The sequence below is a fragment of the Patiria miniata genome, unplaced genomic scaffold, assembly GCF_015706575.1.
Source record: "Patiria miniata isolate m_02_andy unplaced genomic scaffold, ASM1570657v1 HiC_scaffold_10, whole genome shotgun sequence".
NCBI lineage: Eukaryota > Metazoa > Echinodermata > Asteroidea > Valvatida > Asterinidae > Patiria > Patiria miniata.
Genome location: NW_024037048.1, coordinates 12,053,637 through 12,072,761, shown reverse-complemented (window position 1 = coordinate 12,072,761; position 19,125 = coordinate 12,053,637). Strand labels below are relative to the sequence as shown.

The window sequence follows — 19,125 nt, the reverse complement described above, 5'->3', positions numbered from 1 at the left end:
GGTATAAGCCTATGGGAAGTAAAGCAGAACCACCCGACTAGAACCCCGCCACTGATCAAAAGTCAGTTTTACTATCAGAAGCGGACAAACGAACCATAATTTCTTACAATCATTCTCGCAATTAACAGTAAATTGTTATTCAGTACACTAGGGACCGCCCAAGGTTTTGTGAAAGTTTCCAGCATTGTTACCAATGTCATGAGGGACCATAAGGAAATGTCAATTTTTTTTCTCAGTTCAAATGAGAAATAAATGTACTAATCGAAAAAACAAAATTCAGTAAAACAAGCAGGCACGGTTCTAGAGGCTATATTTTAGAAGTGCTAGCAGGGGTTGATCCAGAAATTTTTTTTGTGGGGAGGTGTGCTGATATGTAGACCATTTTTTCCCGAGACCTTGGCCTCCGAAAATAAAGGGGTGGGGTGGGGGTGAGGGGGTGGTGTGGGCGCCTCATGCCATATTGTCAATGGGAGCACTGATAAAATCTTACCATCATCATATCATGCACACTATATTAAAGAGGTTGTGGAATGCTCGAAGACATTTCCGTCATTTTTCGGGTATATGTAGCCTAAGGTGTGATGAAATAAAAACGACTATAGTGTCTGTCATAAAATGAGTACAAAAGGTACTTTTTGAGAGCTGTTTTTCAGGTCCTGTTTGGACTCGAACGTGCAATTTGTGTAAAAGTCGTCGTTGGGGGCAGCAAACAAAACATAGTAAATCGTGACGTAATAAACAGGACTCCGGATGCAACGTAGTATAAACGAGTCCTGTTTATTACGTCACGATTTACTGTGTTTTGTTTGCTGCCCCCGACGACTTTTATACAAATAGCACGTTCGGGTCCAAACAGGACCTGAAAAACAGCTCTCAAAAGTACCTTTTGTACTCATTTTATGACAGACACAATAGTCGTTTTTATTTCATCACACCTTAGGCTACATATACCCGAAAAATGACGGAAATGTCTTCGAGCATTCCACCACCTCTTTAATGCTTATGACAAGATACAGATTCAGGTTTCTGGATGAGAGCACCATAGCTATGCACATAACTACTGACAGAAGAAGCAACAACTTTCTTCCATTGTCATTTTTATATTGTTTATAATGAGTATCAATAATGGAGCACAATCGGCTATGCCTCATATCCAAATTTGTCCGACAACCAATAAATTATTGTTCTGCATGTATAGTCATAACCTCTACACTGCTAAGTCTTTCAGGCACACTTTTATACCATAGCCATCACTGCATTATTCACTGTGTTATTCATCGCTTAGGGTCCGATTCCCTTTGTAATGTCCTGGTCATTACTGCATTTATAGTCTTGCATGGAGGGGCAGAACCAGGATCAGCTATCAAGTGTCTTGATCCTCTCATCCCTACCCCCTGCCGCACACTTGGTATCTCCTGCTTCAGCATCTATATTGACTGTGTTTGCCGCATCCATTGATGGGTCAGGGGGTTTCAGATCTGCACCATGAGGTTTGGAAGCCATGATGGAATCAGGGACAGGTACCCCAAGCATGTCTGGGAGCATCCAGGGCTTCAGCCATCCGACTAGTGGAGTACTCCCTGTGGTGTAGTGAGTCTTCTTGTGATAGAACAGAAGACCATCCAACTCAGCCTACAATGTGGACACAAATGACAGCTATCAGTTTGTGATAAAAAAGCCGGCAATATACCATCTATATTCACCATTTCAGTTTATAAAATTCAATTAGTAAAACCTTTAAATAAAACCACCCAGTTTTAAAAATAGTTCAATATTTTAAATTTCAGGGAATGACTAACATGTTTATGCTTACAGCACTTGAAGGAACAAATATGTGAACAAAACCGACAGCATCATGCCATCGTGTTTTCATACAACCACCCAAAAAGTAAAGATTTAAAGAACCATGTTTGTTCTTCCTATTTCAAATACATGTAATAGTAGAAAAAACATAACTCAAGGTGATATGTGTTAAATAGCAGAAACGTTAATAAGGAAGAAAAAATAGTAATAACAGAAATATACATCTGAAATGTACAACTGATAAGAGTGGTTTAATTTTTGTCAGAGTTTCATATTTAAACTTACAATGTTGAGAAATAATGATACCTTTTTGGTTTGCCACTTTTGTAAAATTACTGCACCAAATCCAGATTTTACAAAACAACTCCTCTAGTATAACTGTCCACCCATGCTGGTATTACAGATTGACACAACATGGTTTGATCTAGGTTTAGCAAACACAACCTCAGTTTATTCATGTTGCTTTCTTACGCAAGGTTTTTGTTCACCTACACTGTGGTCAGTGTTGTGTTGGAATGTACTTTATTATTGTGAACTTTTTTATATTTCTGCCCTTGCATTTTATTTAACCTTGAAAAATCTTCCTGGAACATGTATGGGCGGTTCCATGGTTACTCACGTTACACTTGTTTCATCCTTTAACATTGTGAGTGCTGTGGTCTTCATACAAGTTGGACTATGATTTTCCTGTGTTTGAATATTACCCACTATTCAAAGCTTTTTTCTCATGACAACATAAAAGATTGTATGTTTATATCCTACTTTTAACTGTTCTTTTCGATTAACATTTATATTCCTATTTTATTTATATAAATTGTTTGATTTGGTCTAGCTAGAGGGTGGGGGGGGGGGGGGGGGTGCGGAAAGGAATGTTTTTCTGTTCTGTCCAGGGATGTCTACATGTGGTTTCAGGCTTTTTAATGACTATTTGACTATGTTTAGTTTACATTTACATTTGAGTGTTTTTATCACATTTTTAATATTAATTAAAATTCCTTTTTTTTACGTGTATAATTTGTTTGATTTGGTCAAGCTTGTGTGGAGGGGGTTTTTTTCTGCTCTGTGGGGGGCAGTGTCTACTTGTGGTTCAGACTTTTTAATTACTATGGTGTTATGTTATCAATTTGTGAGAATTAAATAATCACATTTTAAAATTTAATATATATTCCTTTTATTTATATAAATAGTTTGATTGTAAAGCGCCATAGAGCATTTTTTAATGGATTCGGTGCTATAGAAATTTACATTATTATTATTTATTATTATTTAACATTATTTCGTCAAAGCGTGTTTTGTAGCGCAATTGGGCTGTTCCAGGACACAGTGTCCCTTTCAAACTACCTTAATGAAAGGGGAAGAAATTTGTAACGTTTATATAAACGTGTTACATTTACCTTATGTTTGTGATCTCTAGGAGAGAAACCTTTGCGTTTCATCACCGTTTATGCTCTTACATTATGGGGAAGTGTTCTCGAGTTATGGGGAAGTTTTCTATTGCTAGGGAAATTAGGACCGAGTTATGGCGACTTTCTACTGTCCCCACAGCATATTTGGTCCCCATAATAACTATCGCTCAACATGCATGGGTGTCGCTGGAGGGGGATGGGGGGATGTGTGTGTGTGACAACCCCATCCCAGTTAATCATTTTTGTCAGCAAAATTGCCTCTCGGTTAGCAAAATCGTGCGTCTGTCAACAAATATGCCGAGGACAAATAGCACCATTTCCTGTCCGATAGTGTCCAAGATCATCTATTTTAAACAACACCCCCAAAAGTAAGACGATGTCCAGCACCCCCCACCCCCCCCCCCCCCACCCCCCACACAGCAAAGATGTTGTCAACCCCTTTATTTTCTATTAGGCCTGGCGACGCATCTGTGCACATGGGTCTGTCTCATGTGTATCCCCTTTGGGTCAAAAGAACACACCTTAAAGATGGCTTCAATACAAAGAACTCATAGGCATTTATGTAGTCACAGCATCTTTTCACTATGCACAAAATGATAAAGTTTAGTCAAATATTGACTAGCAAAATGTAAAAGGCTTACTTCAAATGGTGGTGGTTTTGCCATGGTGTTTTCTATTGCACTTGGGTTACAAGGGTAGCTTGGCAAGGCAAGAAATCTGTACTATAATTAAAGAACAATATTAAAAGATTATTAAAACACAAACAAATGTAAAAAAGGAGATTTTTCTTTAATATTGCACAAAATAGGATTTTAAATTAGGGAATAGATATGTGCTTGGCCGGTTTCAAACAAGTATGTTTAAAACTGGTTTGGGGCCTGCATGCTGATAAGGGCCTGAGCCGAAGGCGCAAAGTGTTTAAAACCAGCCAGCCTTTAGTGGTCAATCGTTTGAAACCACCCACGTGATTGGCTCTCGACCAATAGGAATGCAGGGTAATAGGTATTTATGAATAAATGTTTACATGTTTTGTGATGAAAAGAACTGAACAAATGAACTTGAGAAGAGTGGGTAACAGGGATGTAGTCAAGTCCACTCACAAATCCAGTCAACCAACAGCTGATTGTGAGTTGACGGTCAGTTTGGTATTTCAACTGTGCAACTGGGATAATTGAATACTCAACCAAGGTGCCTGAACACGCAGGGAGACGGGTGCACAACGCTTGCGTGTTAATTGTGGGCAAAACGGGCATTCGCGTAACATCAAGTCAGCCATTTTATCCCAAATGACATTTGACTTGGACTACTTCATCCAGATACTGACTGGCTTATACTGAGCAGAGGACTTGTGATGGACTTGCAGGCACTTGCAGTGACTTGTGTTGGACTTGACTACATCCGAGTATTGAACTTTCAAACTTTGATTTACCACTTTGGCACTTTGGTATCCGCTGCATAGAGTGTTTATAAAAAAAGAAACGTTTGCAAACGTTTGATTTGTCATATGCTGAAAGTTATTTACATTACAAATCCATGCCAATGCCATTCATTTAAGAAGCCCATGAACACTAGAATACGGATGACTCCATGGTCATGCAAATTAAATGTCCCAACGCATTGAGGCAACTAATTCCATCAAAAATCAGAAGTTAATTTAAGTATATCAAATACAGCAAATGGTAAACTGTGGCGTGTTCATGACATAAAATGACAGCAGAGAGACTTACTGGGTTTATACTGCTTTGCACTGCAAGTTCAGGTGCTTCTGAGAGTTTGGTTTGGAGCCAATAGAATCGGAATTCTGTGTCACTGTCATAGACAGGATGACCTCTCCAGCACATGATGTCTAGGACGTAGAATGTCTGAGTAGCTTCATGGAACACGCAGTCTAAAAGACTGTAGTCTGTTATCAATTCAAATGAAAGCAAGTGAAATATTAATAACCGATTCAGTTTGGAAGTGACCATTATGTGCTCTTCACCTTTTAACACATCTATTCTCAGGTGACACAATGTTTCTGTGACACACAGTAAACTATATAAAAGATTAATTACTGGAGATAGTTTTGCAATGAAAATATGAAAAACAAGGCGTTGCCTTTGCTGGAATTATGAAAATACTTCAAAATGTGTTTTAAAATTGAATCAAATATTAATGTGTGGTTATTGTGTGATAAAACAATGTTTGACAACTTGCATCTGGTAGTAACTATAAAAATAGCCTTTCTTGATGATCCACAATTTTTTTTATATTTTTGCTCTGGACTTTTTCTCAGGAAAGTGGAACTTCCACATTACCAAAGGAGATGTGTAACTATTATTTATCCCTAACCCCTTGAGCACTTTTACTAGAAAGTATTCTGAATCTGCCAAATCCACAAGTCCATTAATCCATCAGAATCAACCAGTGTAGTATATACCTCGTACACACCAAACATATAGAAAAGGAGTTAAACGGTTGAGATACTGAATCTACATGGAGGTATCCTGAATCCATAAAAATCCTGCAGTACCGCTAGGCTTACCGTCCTGAATCCATCAAAAATCCCCCAACTTTTTCAATATTGAGGTATCCTGAATCCGCAGAAATCCTCCAAAACAGGGGTGTGGATTTTGATGGATTCAAGTTAGGGTTAAAAATAGACTTGATGATAATAAGGTAAGACTTGATGATACACTGCATTGAGATCGTTGTTGCTATTGTTGTACTTGCCACATTAGCAATTTTGTTATCCTTTTCCCCTGCAAATGAGACAAATGCAGCTGCATGAAATGCCCATAGAATCATCAATGCCATTTGAAAGCTCATGCTTTTTATACTTCAGTTGAATGTGAAATTTCATTTGACTTGAACAGATTCATTTTTGTGGAGTATGTGACGACAAATCTGCAGTCCCTTTGCCCTTGGTGCCTTGCCTCAGAGACCGGCCAGTCTGAACGTTTGGCTTGCCTACCTGTGTTATTGTGCTTATGCTTTCTACATCCACCGGGCAGCAAGGAAGGAAACACTGATAGTCGGTACCCACTCTTGCTGTAACTTGAAGTCTTTCCCTAGTGTATCAAGAGCAACATATAATAATAAAAACATGAAATTTGTCACTAAATGCTCAAATGCTTTACTCTCAGAATTTCCTAGTTTGTTGTTCATATGAGGATGATGCCACAGATTCACAATTAAAAAAAAAAAATTGCACGATACTTACCATATAAGCTATGCATATGTTACAATTGTCAAGAAAATGTCCCATAGAAGTCCACTGTACAGAACTAACTGTATAGCCATTCAGAATTTTGTGTCCTTGCCAGCATCCTCAGCGGATCATTAACAGCCAATCAGCTGCTGAGTTGGCAAACCTTTATGAATATTCAGTACTTTTAGCAAATAATGCATGTCGGTATAATGCCAAGTAGGCAATTTGGCAAGAAAGTGCAAAGATTCTGTTGTGCAGAATGGCATTACAAATTTTTGGGAAAACAGAGGATTTTGTCAACATTAGCTCCTTGGAAGGATAAATTGTGGCATGAATATTTACATATTCGTCCGTCGGACCACGAAGTGACGTATTGTGTGCACAAAGTCCATAGACAATACGTCAATTCGTGGTGCACCCAACAAATTAAAAGCAGCTTTCTGTAAATGCATTTATTTATGGAATTTAGTGAAGACTGTTCGCTCAATATATTGAAAATTTTGGAAAATCGCAGAGTTGTATTACAAGATCCATAACTGAATATGTAAATCGTGTTAATAGCCAATCCGGTTGGGAGAATTCAACCAATGAGAATTCCTTAAGGGAAATAATTTAGCCAATGGGCAGCCTCCATTGCTGAAGGATGGTTTTGGTGGGAAAGGAAGGCAGAAGAAAAAGGTCACTTTGTCACAGCCCTTTGGTGTGTATACATGTACACATCAAATGTGTCTTCAAATGTATGTTTAGTATTTGGTTTGACCTTTACCGACATAACTTACAAGCGTGTAAAGGGCAACACCAAATAGATTTCATTTACATCTAAAATGTCAAATACTAAAAGTCGAATACCAAATCATTCAGAAAGCTGTATTAATGACCCATTCAATTTTATTCATTGTCATTGCTAAATTTACATTACTGACTAATAAACTATGTAAATAACTGTTGTGATTATTTTTTTGACATGAAAAACTGATTGATTTGTGATGATGTTTATTTATTCAATAGATGTAGGGGCTACTTTATTTGGCTCTTAAATGAGTTCATATTGCAAGTCGGCATGGTTGGTTACTTTTTAAATTTAATGGATAAAATGTTCTTGGTTTTTAATTTAATAAGTAGACAAACAAAAAACTGACTTATAAAAAACTGACCTTTGCTGCAACAATTAAATTTCTCCTTCCCACTGGACAAGGTACCATCAGCCAGTCCATTGCTAGGTTGGGTGGAACGTCAACTAGCCACTCAGATAACATCAACTGCAAAATTAGATACATGTTCGGAAGATATAAATTAAATAAATGTTTAAATAAGTGGACATCATAACTAACATTAAAGGGACGCCCTAAATAACGTTAAACTTAATTTAATTTTCTCCAAAACTGCAGGCAGCTTGATGATAAACATTCCTTGACACAAGAACAGTTGATTAAGCTGTTTCCATTGCCAGATGCTTTTGCTATTTTTTTAAACTCTTTTAAACATCACAGCACACCAGTTTAACATCAGTTACGGCGTCCACTTAACGTTAGATGATTAGGTTAATAGCCTTTGACACTATTTTCTTGTACAGGTTCCTCATTTCCAAATAAAAGGTTGCTAGGTTTCCTGTTATACTGTGCAATGTAATTTGTTCTGTATATGTAGCAAATCACATAGTTCCACCTAAGTTTCTAGAACAAATTCTAGGCGGACTACCGTATTCATTTTGAAAGTGTTTCGATGGTCAACGAGTGGGGTGAAGCCAAGAAAGTGATGTTTCTTGCTTCATACCTAAAACGGAAGGCCCGGGAGGTACTGTTGGAAATGACACCAGAGCAGCGCAAGAAGTTTCCCACGATTTTTGAACTCTTCAAACAATGCTTTGGAGTCAGTTGGTAGATTCTGCTCAACCGGGGCCAGTTGTCAATGCGTAAGAGGGTAGGGAAGAGCCTCTGAGCCACATCGGGCAATCAATTCATCGACTTGTCTTCAAGAGGTATCCAGGACTGCCAACTGAGGCCAAGGAGGACTTGGCAGTGGAGGCATTTCGTAATGCACTTAGGGACAAACAACTTCAGCGTCATGTGTTTGCCGGATAAGCGGAGACCTTGGCTCAGGCAGTTACACTGGCTATGGAGATGGAAGCCTTCCTGTAATCCCAGGCGCACAACAAGAAAGTTAGACCAAGGGCAAAAGATGTGAAAAGTAGTTTGCCCCACAGCTACCAACGATGTAGGGAGATGAGAAGGATCAGTAGGGCCAACTCCTTTGCAAGATAACAGCAACATGGAATGAACGTTGTCACTTTTGAAGGGAGTGCCCCAAGTGTGGCTGGTTCAATAATGCCAACAGTGGTAAAGGACAGAAGGGCATGTGAGCAAGACAAGCTTTGGGTGACAAGGAACAGCAGGAGCAGGAAGGACAGAAGCCCATGGAACACAGACAAGTTCCGGACGAAGTGGAACAGCAAGGATGCAACCCAGGAGCAAAACCAGGGCCCAGTTTCCTGCTAGGCCAGATTGCTGGCATACTTGTTCGTTTTTTTTTTGCTGGACACAGGTGCCTCGCTAACCATCATAACTGGAGGGGTATATGGTTCTCTTCAAAAGTTGGCAACAGAGAGACCGCAGTTGGTACCAATATTGCCCACTCTGAAGATGGCAAACCGAAGTCCCATGAAGACGAGGGGTACGGCACAGTTCAAATTTCAAATTGATGGACAAACCATCGACCACGGCTGCACCGTGGCGGATATAGAATTGGAAGCAATTTTGGGGATGGATTTCATGTCTGCACACAACTTCCAGTGGCAATGGGGGATGGCGCTATAGTCATAAATTGAGTTGAGACCCCTTGACTCACAAGAGAGATTGGCATTCGGTATCAAGGGTGCACATCTATCATGCCGGCTGGCCAAAAAGCAATCTTAAAGTGTCCATTGCTACATAGGAAGGAAACAGAGGAAGGAATTGGGGTCATATACCCTGATTTGGAGTCAGGAGATCTTTGTCCAGTGGCCATTGCAACCAGCCTGAACAACACAAGACTGGGGACTGTACCAATTCGGGTGATTAATCCCACATCTGACCCAGTAACAATCAACAAAGGGACCCGGGTGGCTCTGTCATCACCGGTAGAAGTTTGGGACGTTGTGGAGTTGGATGAGGCTATGTCACAGTGGCTGCACTAGGGGATGCAGGTGGACCATGGCATAAGACCCCTGCCAATTTGAAGGACCTCCATGACAGAGCAGCCTAACTTCTGAGTCTTGATCAGTTACAAGGATACGTTAGTGGGCATGGACGGTCGGCTGGGTCGAGCCAGTTTGGCTGAGCACTGGATCTAGACTCGAGATGCACCCCCAATTCAGCAACCTGTCAGGAGAATGCCAGTCCATAAGCACAGAGAAGCAAAGGAACAGCTGGGGAAGATGTTGCAGGATGGTGTGATCGAGCCATCCATCAGTCCATCGTCGTCGCCGGTAGTCCTGGTGAGGAAACAGGATGGGGACGCTTAGGTTTTGTGTTGACTAACGGAAGTTAAACATTGTAAAAACCAAAGACACCTATCCCATACCCCGGATGGAAGACAACCTAGATGACGTAAGTGGGGCTACATGGTTCAGTACACTGAACCAGCTGGCCAGTGGCTACTGGCAGGTTAGCATGGACCCTGAGCACAAGGAGAAAACAGCCTTCAGCACCCACAGTGGGCTATACCAGTTCACCGTTATGCCTTCGGGCTATGCAACGTGCCGGTCACATTCAAGAGTTTGGTGGAAAGGGTTTTGGCTGGTCTACAGTGGCAGGCAGCTGTCTCGTACCTGGATGATGTGATTGTATGGGGGACTAATTTGAAGAGCATTGCCAGCGGTTGGCCTCCATCCCTGACCGGATCCAAGCAGCAGGCCTAAAGCTGAAACCCAAGAAAAGTGACCTCTTAAAGACGGAGGTTTCCTTTCTGTCGGATAATGGGGTAAAGACAGACCCGTCGGTGGAATCAGTCCGGCGAAGGTGAAATTGGTGGCGAAGGTGGAATCGGTCCGTCATTGGCCGCAGTCGGCTAATATGAATTGGGTTAGGAGTTTCCTGGGGCTGACCTCCTACTACCGCCACTTCATCAAGAACTTCGTGGAGATTGCTCAGCCACTGCATGCCCTGACCAACAAAGATGTGAAGATATTGCATGGACAGAAGCCTGTCAACAAGCGTTCAAACAACTCAAGGATGAGCTAACAACGGCCCCAGTACTGTTTCCCAAACTCGACAGGAGATACATCTTGGACACCGATGCCAGTTATTGTACCATTGGGTATTTTTTCAGCAGTCAGAAAAAGGGGGAACAAGTGTTCGTCTATGGCAGCCATGTCTTGAGCAAGTCAGAGCGCAACTGTTGCACTACAAGGAAGGAACTCCTGGCAGTTGTTCATAGTTGACCACTACTTCAAGCATTATTTGCTCGGCAAGCGTTTCTTGCTTGAACGGATCATGGTACCTCGCAATAGTTGTTCCAGTTCAGGGAGCCAGAAGGTCAAGTGGCGAGGTGGATTCAGTGCCTGGGGTGTTTCAAATTTGATGTTGAAAACTGTGTGGGGAAGAAACACACCATGCAGATGCGCTGTCCAGAGTTCCATGCATACAATGTGGAAGGTCCCTCAATGTTGAACCAAAGTTGGACCGGAAAGAGAAATGACCGATTGTTGCTGCATACTTCAGCATTAGGGGAAGAGAAAGGAGAGCACTGAGTGTCAACAGCAGTTACCAACAGGGGAAGTTGAGGTCGAGGAGGACATGGCAGAGGCAACAGGCTGTAGGGGTCCAATGGCATTGACGGGCTGGTGTTTTTGCACAGGTAGAGGACCCAGAGTTGCAGAATGTCTTGCGTTGGCGGAAGAACAGGGTCCATGACCATGCTGGAGGGAAGTCTTGGCACTGGATGAGGGGAGCAATTTCTGGTGGGCCAAGTGGGACACTCTTGTTGATGCCACCCTTCGGTTTTGAAGGTCAGTTGGGAAGAGGTTAATGGGGCGTAGCTCAACCAGGAACATTGTAGTCCCCCGCAGGCAAAAGTTGCGGATGTCCTGTGCCAAGCACAGAACAACAGAACATCCGGTCATCTAGGACAGCCGGAACAATGGCCCGTATCTGGCGAGCACCTGTTTACTGGAGAGGAATGAAACGTCAGGCTGAGGAATGGTGCAGAAGTGCAGATCTAAGATACAGTGCATGGTGGGTTCCCTTATGGAGAGGACTGCCATCGACATCACTAGAATGCTTCCAAGGACCAAGTCAGGCAATCATGGTCATTGAAGGCTACTTCACCAAATGGGTTAAGGCATTAGCTATCCCAGACAAGACCTCCGAGACTGTAGCTTGAAATTTGGTTGAGCAGGTCATCACTTGGCTTGGGACCCCATTCGAGATCCCCACGGATCAGGGGTGGGATTTTGAGGCAACGCTGTTTCAGGGTGTCTGTCAACTGGTCGGCGTCCACAAGAGACGTACGACGCCATTCCATTCCCAATCTGATGGTATGGAAACAACACGACTTGGATGAACACCTGCTACAGGTTTTAATGATGGCCTACCGTTGTGCCCGGCATAAATGCACGAAGATGATACCGAACATGCTCATGCTTAGCAGGGAGACTAGTCGACCATTGGACCTGGCAGTTGGCCCCCTCCCCATCCAACCTCCAAATTGGAAAACGATGATCCTGTGGATCCACACGAGGACGTTCAGGAGCTGAAGGAGAAATTAAGGGATGCTCACGAATTTGCCAGAATCCACCTCAAAGCAAGTCAACTGCACAAGAAGATATGTTTTGGCCGTAAGCTGCACGATAGCTGTTAGGAGCAGGAGAAGCCCCGTCTAGCTGTACAAACTCCAGAGGAAGTCGGGACAAGCTCAAAATCTACAGTGCAGGTGGGACAGGCCTTTTATCATGCTGTCACGGATTGATGATGTGATTTACAGAATCAAGAAGGTGCCTCATTCCAAACCAAAAGTGGTGCACTATAATCGCCTCAAATTCTACCTTGGAGAAGTGCAAATGGACTGGAGGACCCAAGTTGTGCCTGCAGGTGCAACCACTGAACCTCAGCTCCTAGAAAAAGGAGACTCAACACTTGAGGAGGACGCACCGCACCCTGGACCGCGGCAGGCGGGAGTGCCAAGACAAAAACGTGTTGGGGTGAAAGAGCTCGGACCAATTCAGGTTGATGACGAGCCCCTACAGATAAAACAGCGTGGCTAGCCCGATAGTTAGGCCAAAAAAATATTGCCACTCACGTAATAGCCTTTTGTCTCCCCTCTGCAGGATGGATGGCATGGGGTGTGAGGGCCTTCACCAAGAAAACCATCCTTAAGCGCCACCTGCGAACCTGTGAACACATCCACTCGACAATGCCATTAAGCATACAGCCAAGGCCAGCCACCAGCCAAATAGCAAACCAGAATGCGGTGAAGGCCAGCCACCACTTGGAGCAGCCTCAGGCCGCCACCAACCGGCCAATGATTTGGTGTGCGGCTGAGACCACTCAGAACTGCCTCGGACTACCACTGACAGTCCAGAACATCGGCAACCCTCAGCTGGCCCGCCAAGTGCAAGGCTCACCATCAAGTCTTTGGGCTAGATAATGTTATGGTTTGATATGTGATAACCCGCCCCCACGGTTATCGCGTATCAAACCGTAACAAATTCTAGCCCCTAGACTACTCACCATCCAGGGCCAAGCACGGCTGGAAGAGGCTTTGGACTGGGAAAGGACAGGACAGTGGACGAACACCGGCAGAAACTGGACAGCATGTCCCTGCAGGAGCACGTGTCCCCTTCCCGGATGTCTTCCGATGGACCACAAAGGCTTCTGGACAGCTGCTACTTGAGTGTGCAAGGCCTGTCAGGGACATGGCCACGGGCATGACAGAGCCGTTATGTGAAAACCACAGGGACAGTTGGGGTTAGAACTCATTGGTGAAGGGGTGGAAGCGCACGGCCATCGACTACTCCGCAGTCGAATTAAACAAACTTTCAAGTGCCCAGCGCGGCTGCTTCAAACCTACCTGGGACCCTTTGTCCAATACTATTTGGACCCCACTTTTGCCCACCAACCATCCCTTGGAGGGTTTCTCCTGCCAGGCGCTCTTTAGCAAACTCAGTACTTATCAAATGTCCCTCCAGAGTTCTGGGAGGCCCTGTTCCATCAAACGGAATTCCAGAGGAGGTCCCCACCACCATCCCCATGACTTCGTACGATTAGGAAACCCGAGGGTGGGCCCTGCACCATTCCATCCGGGGACCGTTCTCATTACTTATTTAGGGGCAAGTAAGAGTCCTCGGAGGAGGCAGTTTAACATTTTAGCCGGCCGGTCAACAGATGGCGCTATTCCGCTTTGAGGGCTGGACAGATAACCCTGCTCCAAAACGCCATCTACATTGTATAAGTTTTCTTGTTGTGTTTAGTCACGTTTTGATGTAAAAGGGAGCATTTGTATTGCTACCAGTGAGTTGATGAATAAAAGCGGTGTTTTCAACAAATATCAGGATCTGAGTGTGTGATACTGTCGTTCTGATTGTGTCCTGAAACCTGCAAATCGACATGCTACAATATTCTAACTTTGTACGGCATCACTGCACACATCATCACAGCCATCAGTATACGGTCTATGTGGTAGAGTACCTGATTCCTGTAATACCGAGGTCTTCTATTCTTGTGCCTTGCATCTTTACTGCAGCTACCACTGTCCATGTCCTCTTCATCTTCATTTTCTTCATAATTACTCCAATCCTCTTCTGCCAGGCAGCGGGCTTTGTTGACATAGTCTAACCTATTTCTGTAATGTAAGTCAAAAGTGTTAGACACATGAACTAGGTTTCTGAAAAAAGAGATTCGAAAGATTTGAACTAGAAGCCTAAATAAGAACTTCCTATCGGGCAGGTTTAGAACCATGGTTGACAGTTCAAGTGGTGCAGGTATATACTTTCAAAAGTGGCTAAACAAGGCATGTTGCACAGAAATAGAAGTGCATTAGCTGTATTTTTTTTTTTTTTTTAACTCAGTCTAAGTGTGTCGCCAATGATTTAAATATTAATATTTGCTTGCACCATCGTAAAGGATTGGGGTAAGTCCAATACTGTGTATGAGAGTCCCAAAACTTGAGGTATTGAAAACACATCCACGAGAAAATAGACTGGCAGCACATGAAACAACCAGTCAACACACTGTCTCAGACTCTTACTACAGGACGTCAAAAGAAACATCTGGTACCCAGTCTCTATTTCTATACATTCCCTCCACACATGCCACATGAGTACTGTAGTCAATCTTTCCTCCGTGGTATAACATGTACATGTGTACCGGTCTGGCCTCAGGCTTCAAATTGAAATCACTTGGCTTCACTCTCAGGTGCAAAAGTCTAACCCTCCTCAATCCCCCAAAATCCTCATGGCGGATTTGGAGGATTTTGGAGGATTGAGGATGAATGGTGTTTGAAAAACATGAGGATTTTGGAGGATTGTGGATGAATGGTGTTTGAAGAAGAGGATTTTAGAGGATTGAAGATGAATGTAGGGCCTATTTATTTTTAGGTAAGACTGTCCGACGATTTTAAAGAATTGAGGTGCTGGGTATCCTTCTTTTGAACATAACATTAGTGCAAAATTTTGGAGAATTTTGAGGACTGAGGATAGTTCTAGCAAAAAGGCCCTTTTAAAAAATTTAATAGGGTGTTTCACGGAAATAATTATGCCCCAACTTGCAGGCAGGGCAATTTTACACGCGTTGCTGTGTACGCATCGTCAATGGAAAACTTTGGCACTTCCAAGTCATCATACAGTCATTCCAAAATGCGCCCGTGTCTAGCAACACGTGTTCTTTTCGCCCCGTGAACAAGATGGAGCATATTACCGTAAAAAACCTTATTTTATTGTAACATCAAAGTTTAAGTGACATACTTTTTGTAGGCATGGTAGGCCTAAATAATAACATGACAATGCATGACAACAAATGATTCAATCTTATTCTTAGTCATGTTGTTTAAAGTTTTACCCAATCCACTGTGTGTGTTTTTTTTTAAGTCTGTTTTTATTTAACATTGTTTGACACTTTGTTCATCCATGGCGGGCCTTTATCATTATCATTATGATTTTAAAAAGTGGCGTCACGCGTCAAAAGCCAGGAATGGATAGTCAAGGTTTCGATCCAACTCGGACCCAAACCAAGTCGGACCCAAGCCAACTCGGACCCATGCCAACTCGGACCCACTACCAACTCGGACCCACGTCAACTCGGACCCACTACCAACTCGGATCCACAACCAACTCGGACCCACTACCAACTCGGACCCATGCATGACCAACTCGGACCCATCGTTTACAATCATTTGACAGCGTTTTCAATCATTCGACAATTTCATAAAGTTTGTCCACTTATCATCTGTTAATACAGTTATGCTGTTAAGTATAAATTTTCATTGTAGTTGTCAGGTAAAATATCTGTATTGCAGCAGTTTGTCGTCGTAAAGCGCATTGAAATGCTATTTTGAAATGCGCTTTAAAAGTGTAATTAATTATTTATTTTTATTATTTGTTTCCATTGAAACATATTGCGCTTTAACCAAAAGTAATTAAAATTAAAGTTTAACCAATTATTCATTTTCATATTTGACATCGTTCAAGCCATCTTGCTGAATTTAATATTTCATTTTTAATTCAAACCACATAAATTCAAAACAGATCTTCATAGAAAAATACAATTGCAAAGTATGACATTGAAACATAAACACTTCCAAACATGACATTATTAATTCAATAAATATAAGTAAACATTATAAGTCATTAAATAAAATAAATAAGGTATAAAAACGAAGTCTATTCTAATCTCTACATGTACATGTATTTAAAAAAAATAACCACATAAACACCATTGCATACACTGCAAGAAAAACGAAAGGTTCCATATTGAACAAAAAAGGTTGATCAAAAAAGTATAAAAAGTTACACAGATTCGTAAAAAAATCACAAAATTCAAAGCCAGCATGTGAACTAAAAAAAAGATCAACTTATTAAAAACCCTACAATTATGAAATGTCAATCATCAAAAAGGAGTGTTGGAGCTCTGGGAAGATTATCCTTCAAGGCCTTACAGGTAGCTGCCTGTATGTTCGACTATGATGTTCCACGGGGGAAAAAAGTTAATCAAAAAAGTATAAAAAGTTAAACAGATTCGTAAAAAAAATTCTTTTTTGTGACATATTAAAATCCTTCATTGAGTGTGATTTAATTTGGTTTATTATTTGGCACACACACAAAAAGCAGATGAAAAAGGAAAACATTGCACATAGATATCCATTTCTTCACGTGAATGAGTAATAAGAGAGCAAAATCAATGTAGTATAATCAAACAACAAAACTAAAAGCCCCATTCTGACCAATATAATTACAAAATATCTTCACTATATAAGCACTGTAACATTAAGATGACCTATAAATATAATCTCTGAAACTAATGATTAAGTCATTGTTGGGTCCGAGTTGGTCGTGCTTGGGTCCGAGTTGGTAGTGGGTCCGAGTTGGTAGTGGGTCCGAGTTGGTCTTGGGTCCGAGTTGGTAGTGGGTCCGAGATGGTGGTGGGTCCGAGTTGGCGTGGGTCCGAGTTGGCGTGGGTCCGACTTGGCATGGGTCCGACTTGGTTTGGGTCCGAGTTGACCTGATGCCCTAATTAGGCCCTACAATTTTCCCTTACTTTTTCTGTGCGTCTAATTTGTTAAGCCGCCTATCCTCCGATGACTGGCCACCTCTTTGCTTAAACTGCGACAATCTAGGATGTGGAGCTGCAGTATCGTTAATTCTTCTCTCAACACATAACGATTCTGAAAAGACGTCCTCTAACTGATCCATTTTGAAGGCCTAAACCTAAGCCTCAGAAAAGCATTATCAAACGTGCCGCTCGAGTTTAACCTCACCATACATGCCATAATAATTATGGTAGCGCCAGTATCACAACTCCAGCAGTACCACTTATGATAATTTATGCTTACGTCACCACAAGTCAGGTACCTCACGTCCCAGGACTTAAAATATGCAGTATCGATGGCGATCAGTGGCGGAGCGCGGGAGAGCGGGAAGTTTCGCATCCAATGATCGGTCAACTTTCGGAATGCAACTTGTGTTTGAGCAGAGCCAGCCCCTTACGAAAAATCTCCGCGGTTTTCAATTACTTCCGTGTTCATCCGTGGACTGCGTAACGCCATAACCACAGAAATCCTTGGAGATGCTAATGATTTATCCTCCTAGTGTATGGGATGCATACGCTTGTCTCAATATTTTTCACAGGGAACAATAGATTAACTGTGAAGCTGACACTTTCCCTGCATGCAGAAAAAGTTTGTGTAATGATTTTTGTGCCAAAGAGGGCTGGTTTTACCTAGAAAATTACCATACTTTTTTTTAATCGAGGAAAACGTATGGGCCCATCATGCAAGCTTAAACGGTGCATTAGGACATGGAGGACAAGGGCGGATCCAGAACACAATTTTTGGGGGGGCCAAAAAAATTTTTGGTCCTCCAAAAAAGTGGGTAAAAAAAATTACGGCGTGGGGTTCGGGGCCCGCTTAAGGGCCCCGAAAAATTTTTGGATTCTAGATGCTCTGTGGTGCGATCTGAGGCAATTTTTGACCACTTTAACCAATGTTTTTTTGAGGAAAAGATGGTGGTGTACTCATTGCCTGCCTTTATTGCGATGTCACATAAAAAAAAAAAAAAAATTGGTTTCGTTTTGGGGGGGGGGGGGGCATGGCCCCCTTTGGCCCCCCCCCCCCTGGATCCGCCCTTGATGGAGGAATGTGTTCTTATTCCTCCATGATTAGGAGAAGCGCATGGTCGCAAACAACATGGCGCATCTCCCAAATTTTGATGTTTGCATTAGGCCCAATTTCGGGTATGTATACAACCTCCAAGCGGTATTAGATCTCAAGCAACACCATGAGCTCCTTTTTTGAGTACATGTATATTATTTTGTCTTATAAAATTTCAAATTGGGTTTTGTGCTTTAACGGAAAAAAATATTGGGCTAGGCTGTTTTGTTGTTGCTTTTGCCGGTGCCTCCCTTTTTTTTTAACTTGTCAACATCACCGAACAAATTTTGATTTGATTAAATTAATTCGAAATTTCCTAAAATGATAAAGATAACCGGGCATAGTTCTCGTTTAACTTGCTCTGTGTTATAACCATTGATCTCCATTACATTGATCTCCATTAAGACTTTACTAATGGAGGTCAATGGTATTAAACCATGCAGCTCATGATAAAACAAGTAATAGATCATGGGGGGGGGGGATAGATACAGTACCGTACCGATTGGAGGAGGAGGGGGTATCGAAGGTCGCGTGTACGGCAATTATGGCCGAGTCGTAATATTGTACATGTAACGCCCGGTAAAATTACGTACGGAACCCTTCATGTACATGTACATGTACATGTACAATGTACATGTACATGTATGTGTGACCGTGCTGCGCTGGTGGGCCTGCGCCATGGACACACATGCACACGACGATCACACGCGGACCGACAATGTACATAATTCATAAGTTTGATGACGCTGTACTGTTCACGGCATAAATTATGATTAGTGGTACTGCTGGAGTTGTGATACTGGCGCTACACGTCGAGCATTACACATAATGCGCCTGCTACCATTGGAAACGAGGTTGAAAATAAATTCATTGTAAGTCATGGGTAGAATT

General features: G+C 42.2%; 1 protein-coding gene across 3 annotated transcripts; it reads right to left on the bottom strand.

Moving 5' to 3' along the window:
* Positions 1-948: 948 nt before the first annotated feature.
* On the bottom strand, positions 949-19,102 carry LOC119738252 (snurportin-1-like). 3 transcript variants are annotated; one of them, XM_038213069.1, is made up of 9 exons: positions 19,045-19,102; positions 17,344-17,364; positions 17,124-17,287; positions 14,061-14,214; positions 7,554-7,658; positions 6,163-6,259; positions 4,937-5,112; positions 3,851-3,931; positions 949-1,632 (listed from the first exon to the last, which is right to left on the bottom strand). In XM_038213069.1, exons 2-9 carry the CDS (start codon positions 17,353-17,355, stop codon positions 1,357-1,359), a joined length of 1,065 nt encoding a protein of 354 aa, XP_038068997.1. In that variant the 5' UTR covers positions 17,356-17,364; positions 19,045-19,102; the 3' UTR covers positions 949-1,356. The 3 variants fall into 3 exon arrangements, with proteins under 3 accessions (XP_038068997.1, XP_038068987.1, XP_038069008.1); XM_038213059.1 differs by lacking the exon at positions 19,045-19,102 and having other exon boundaries at positions 17,344-17,431; XM_038213080.1 differs by lacking the exons at positions 17,344-17,364; positions 19,045-19,102 and having other exon boundaries at positions 17,124-17,337.
* Positions 19,103-19,125: the final 23 nt, after the last annotated feature.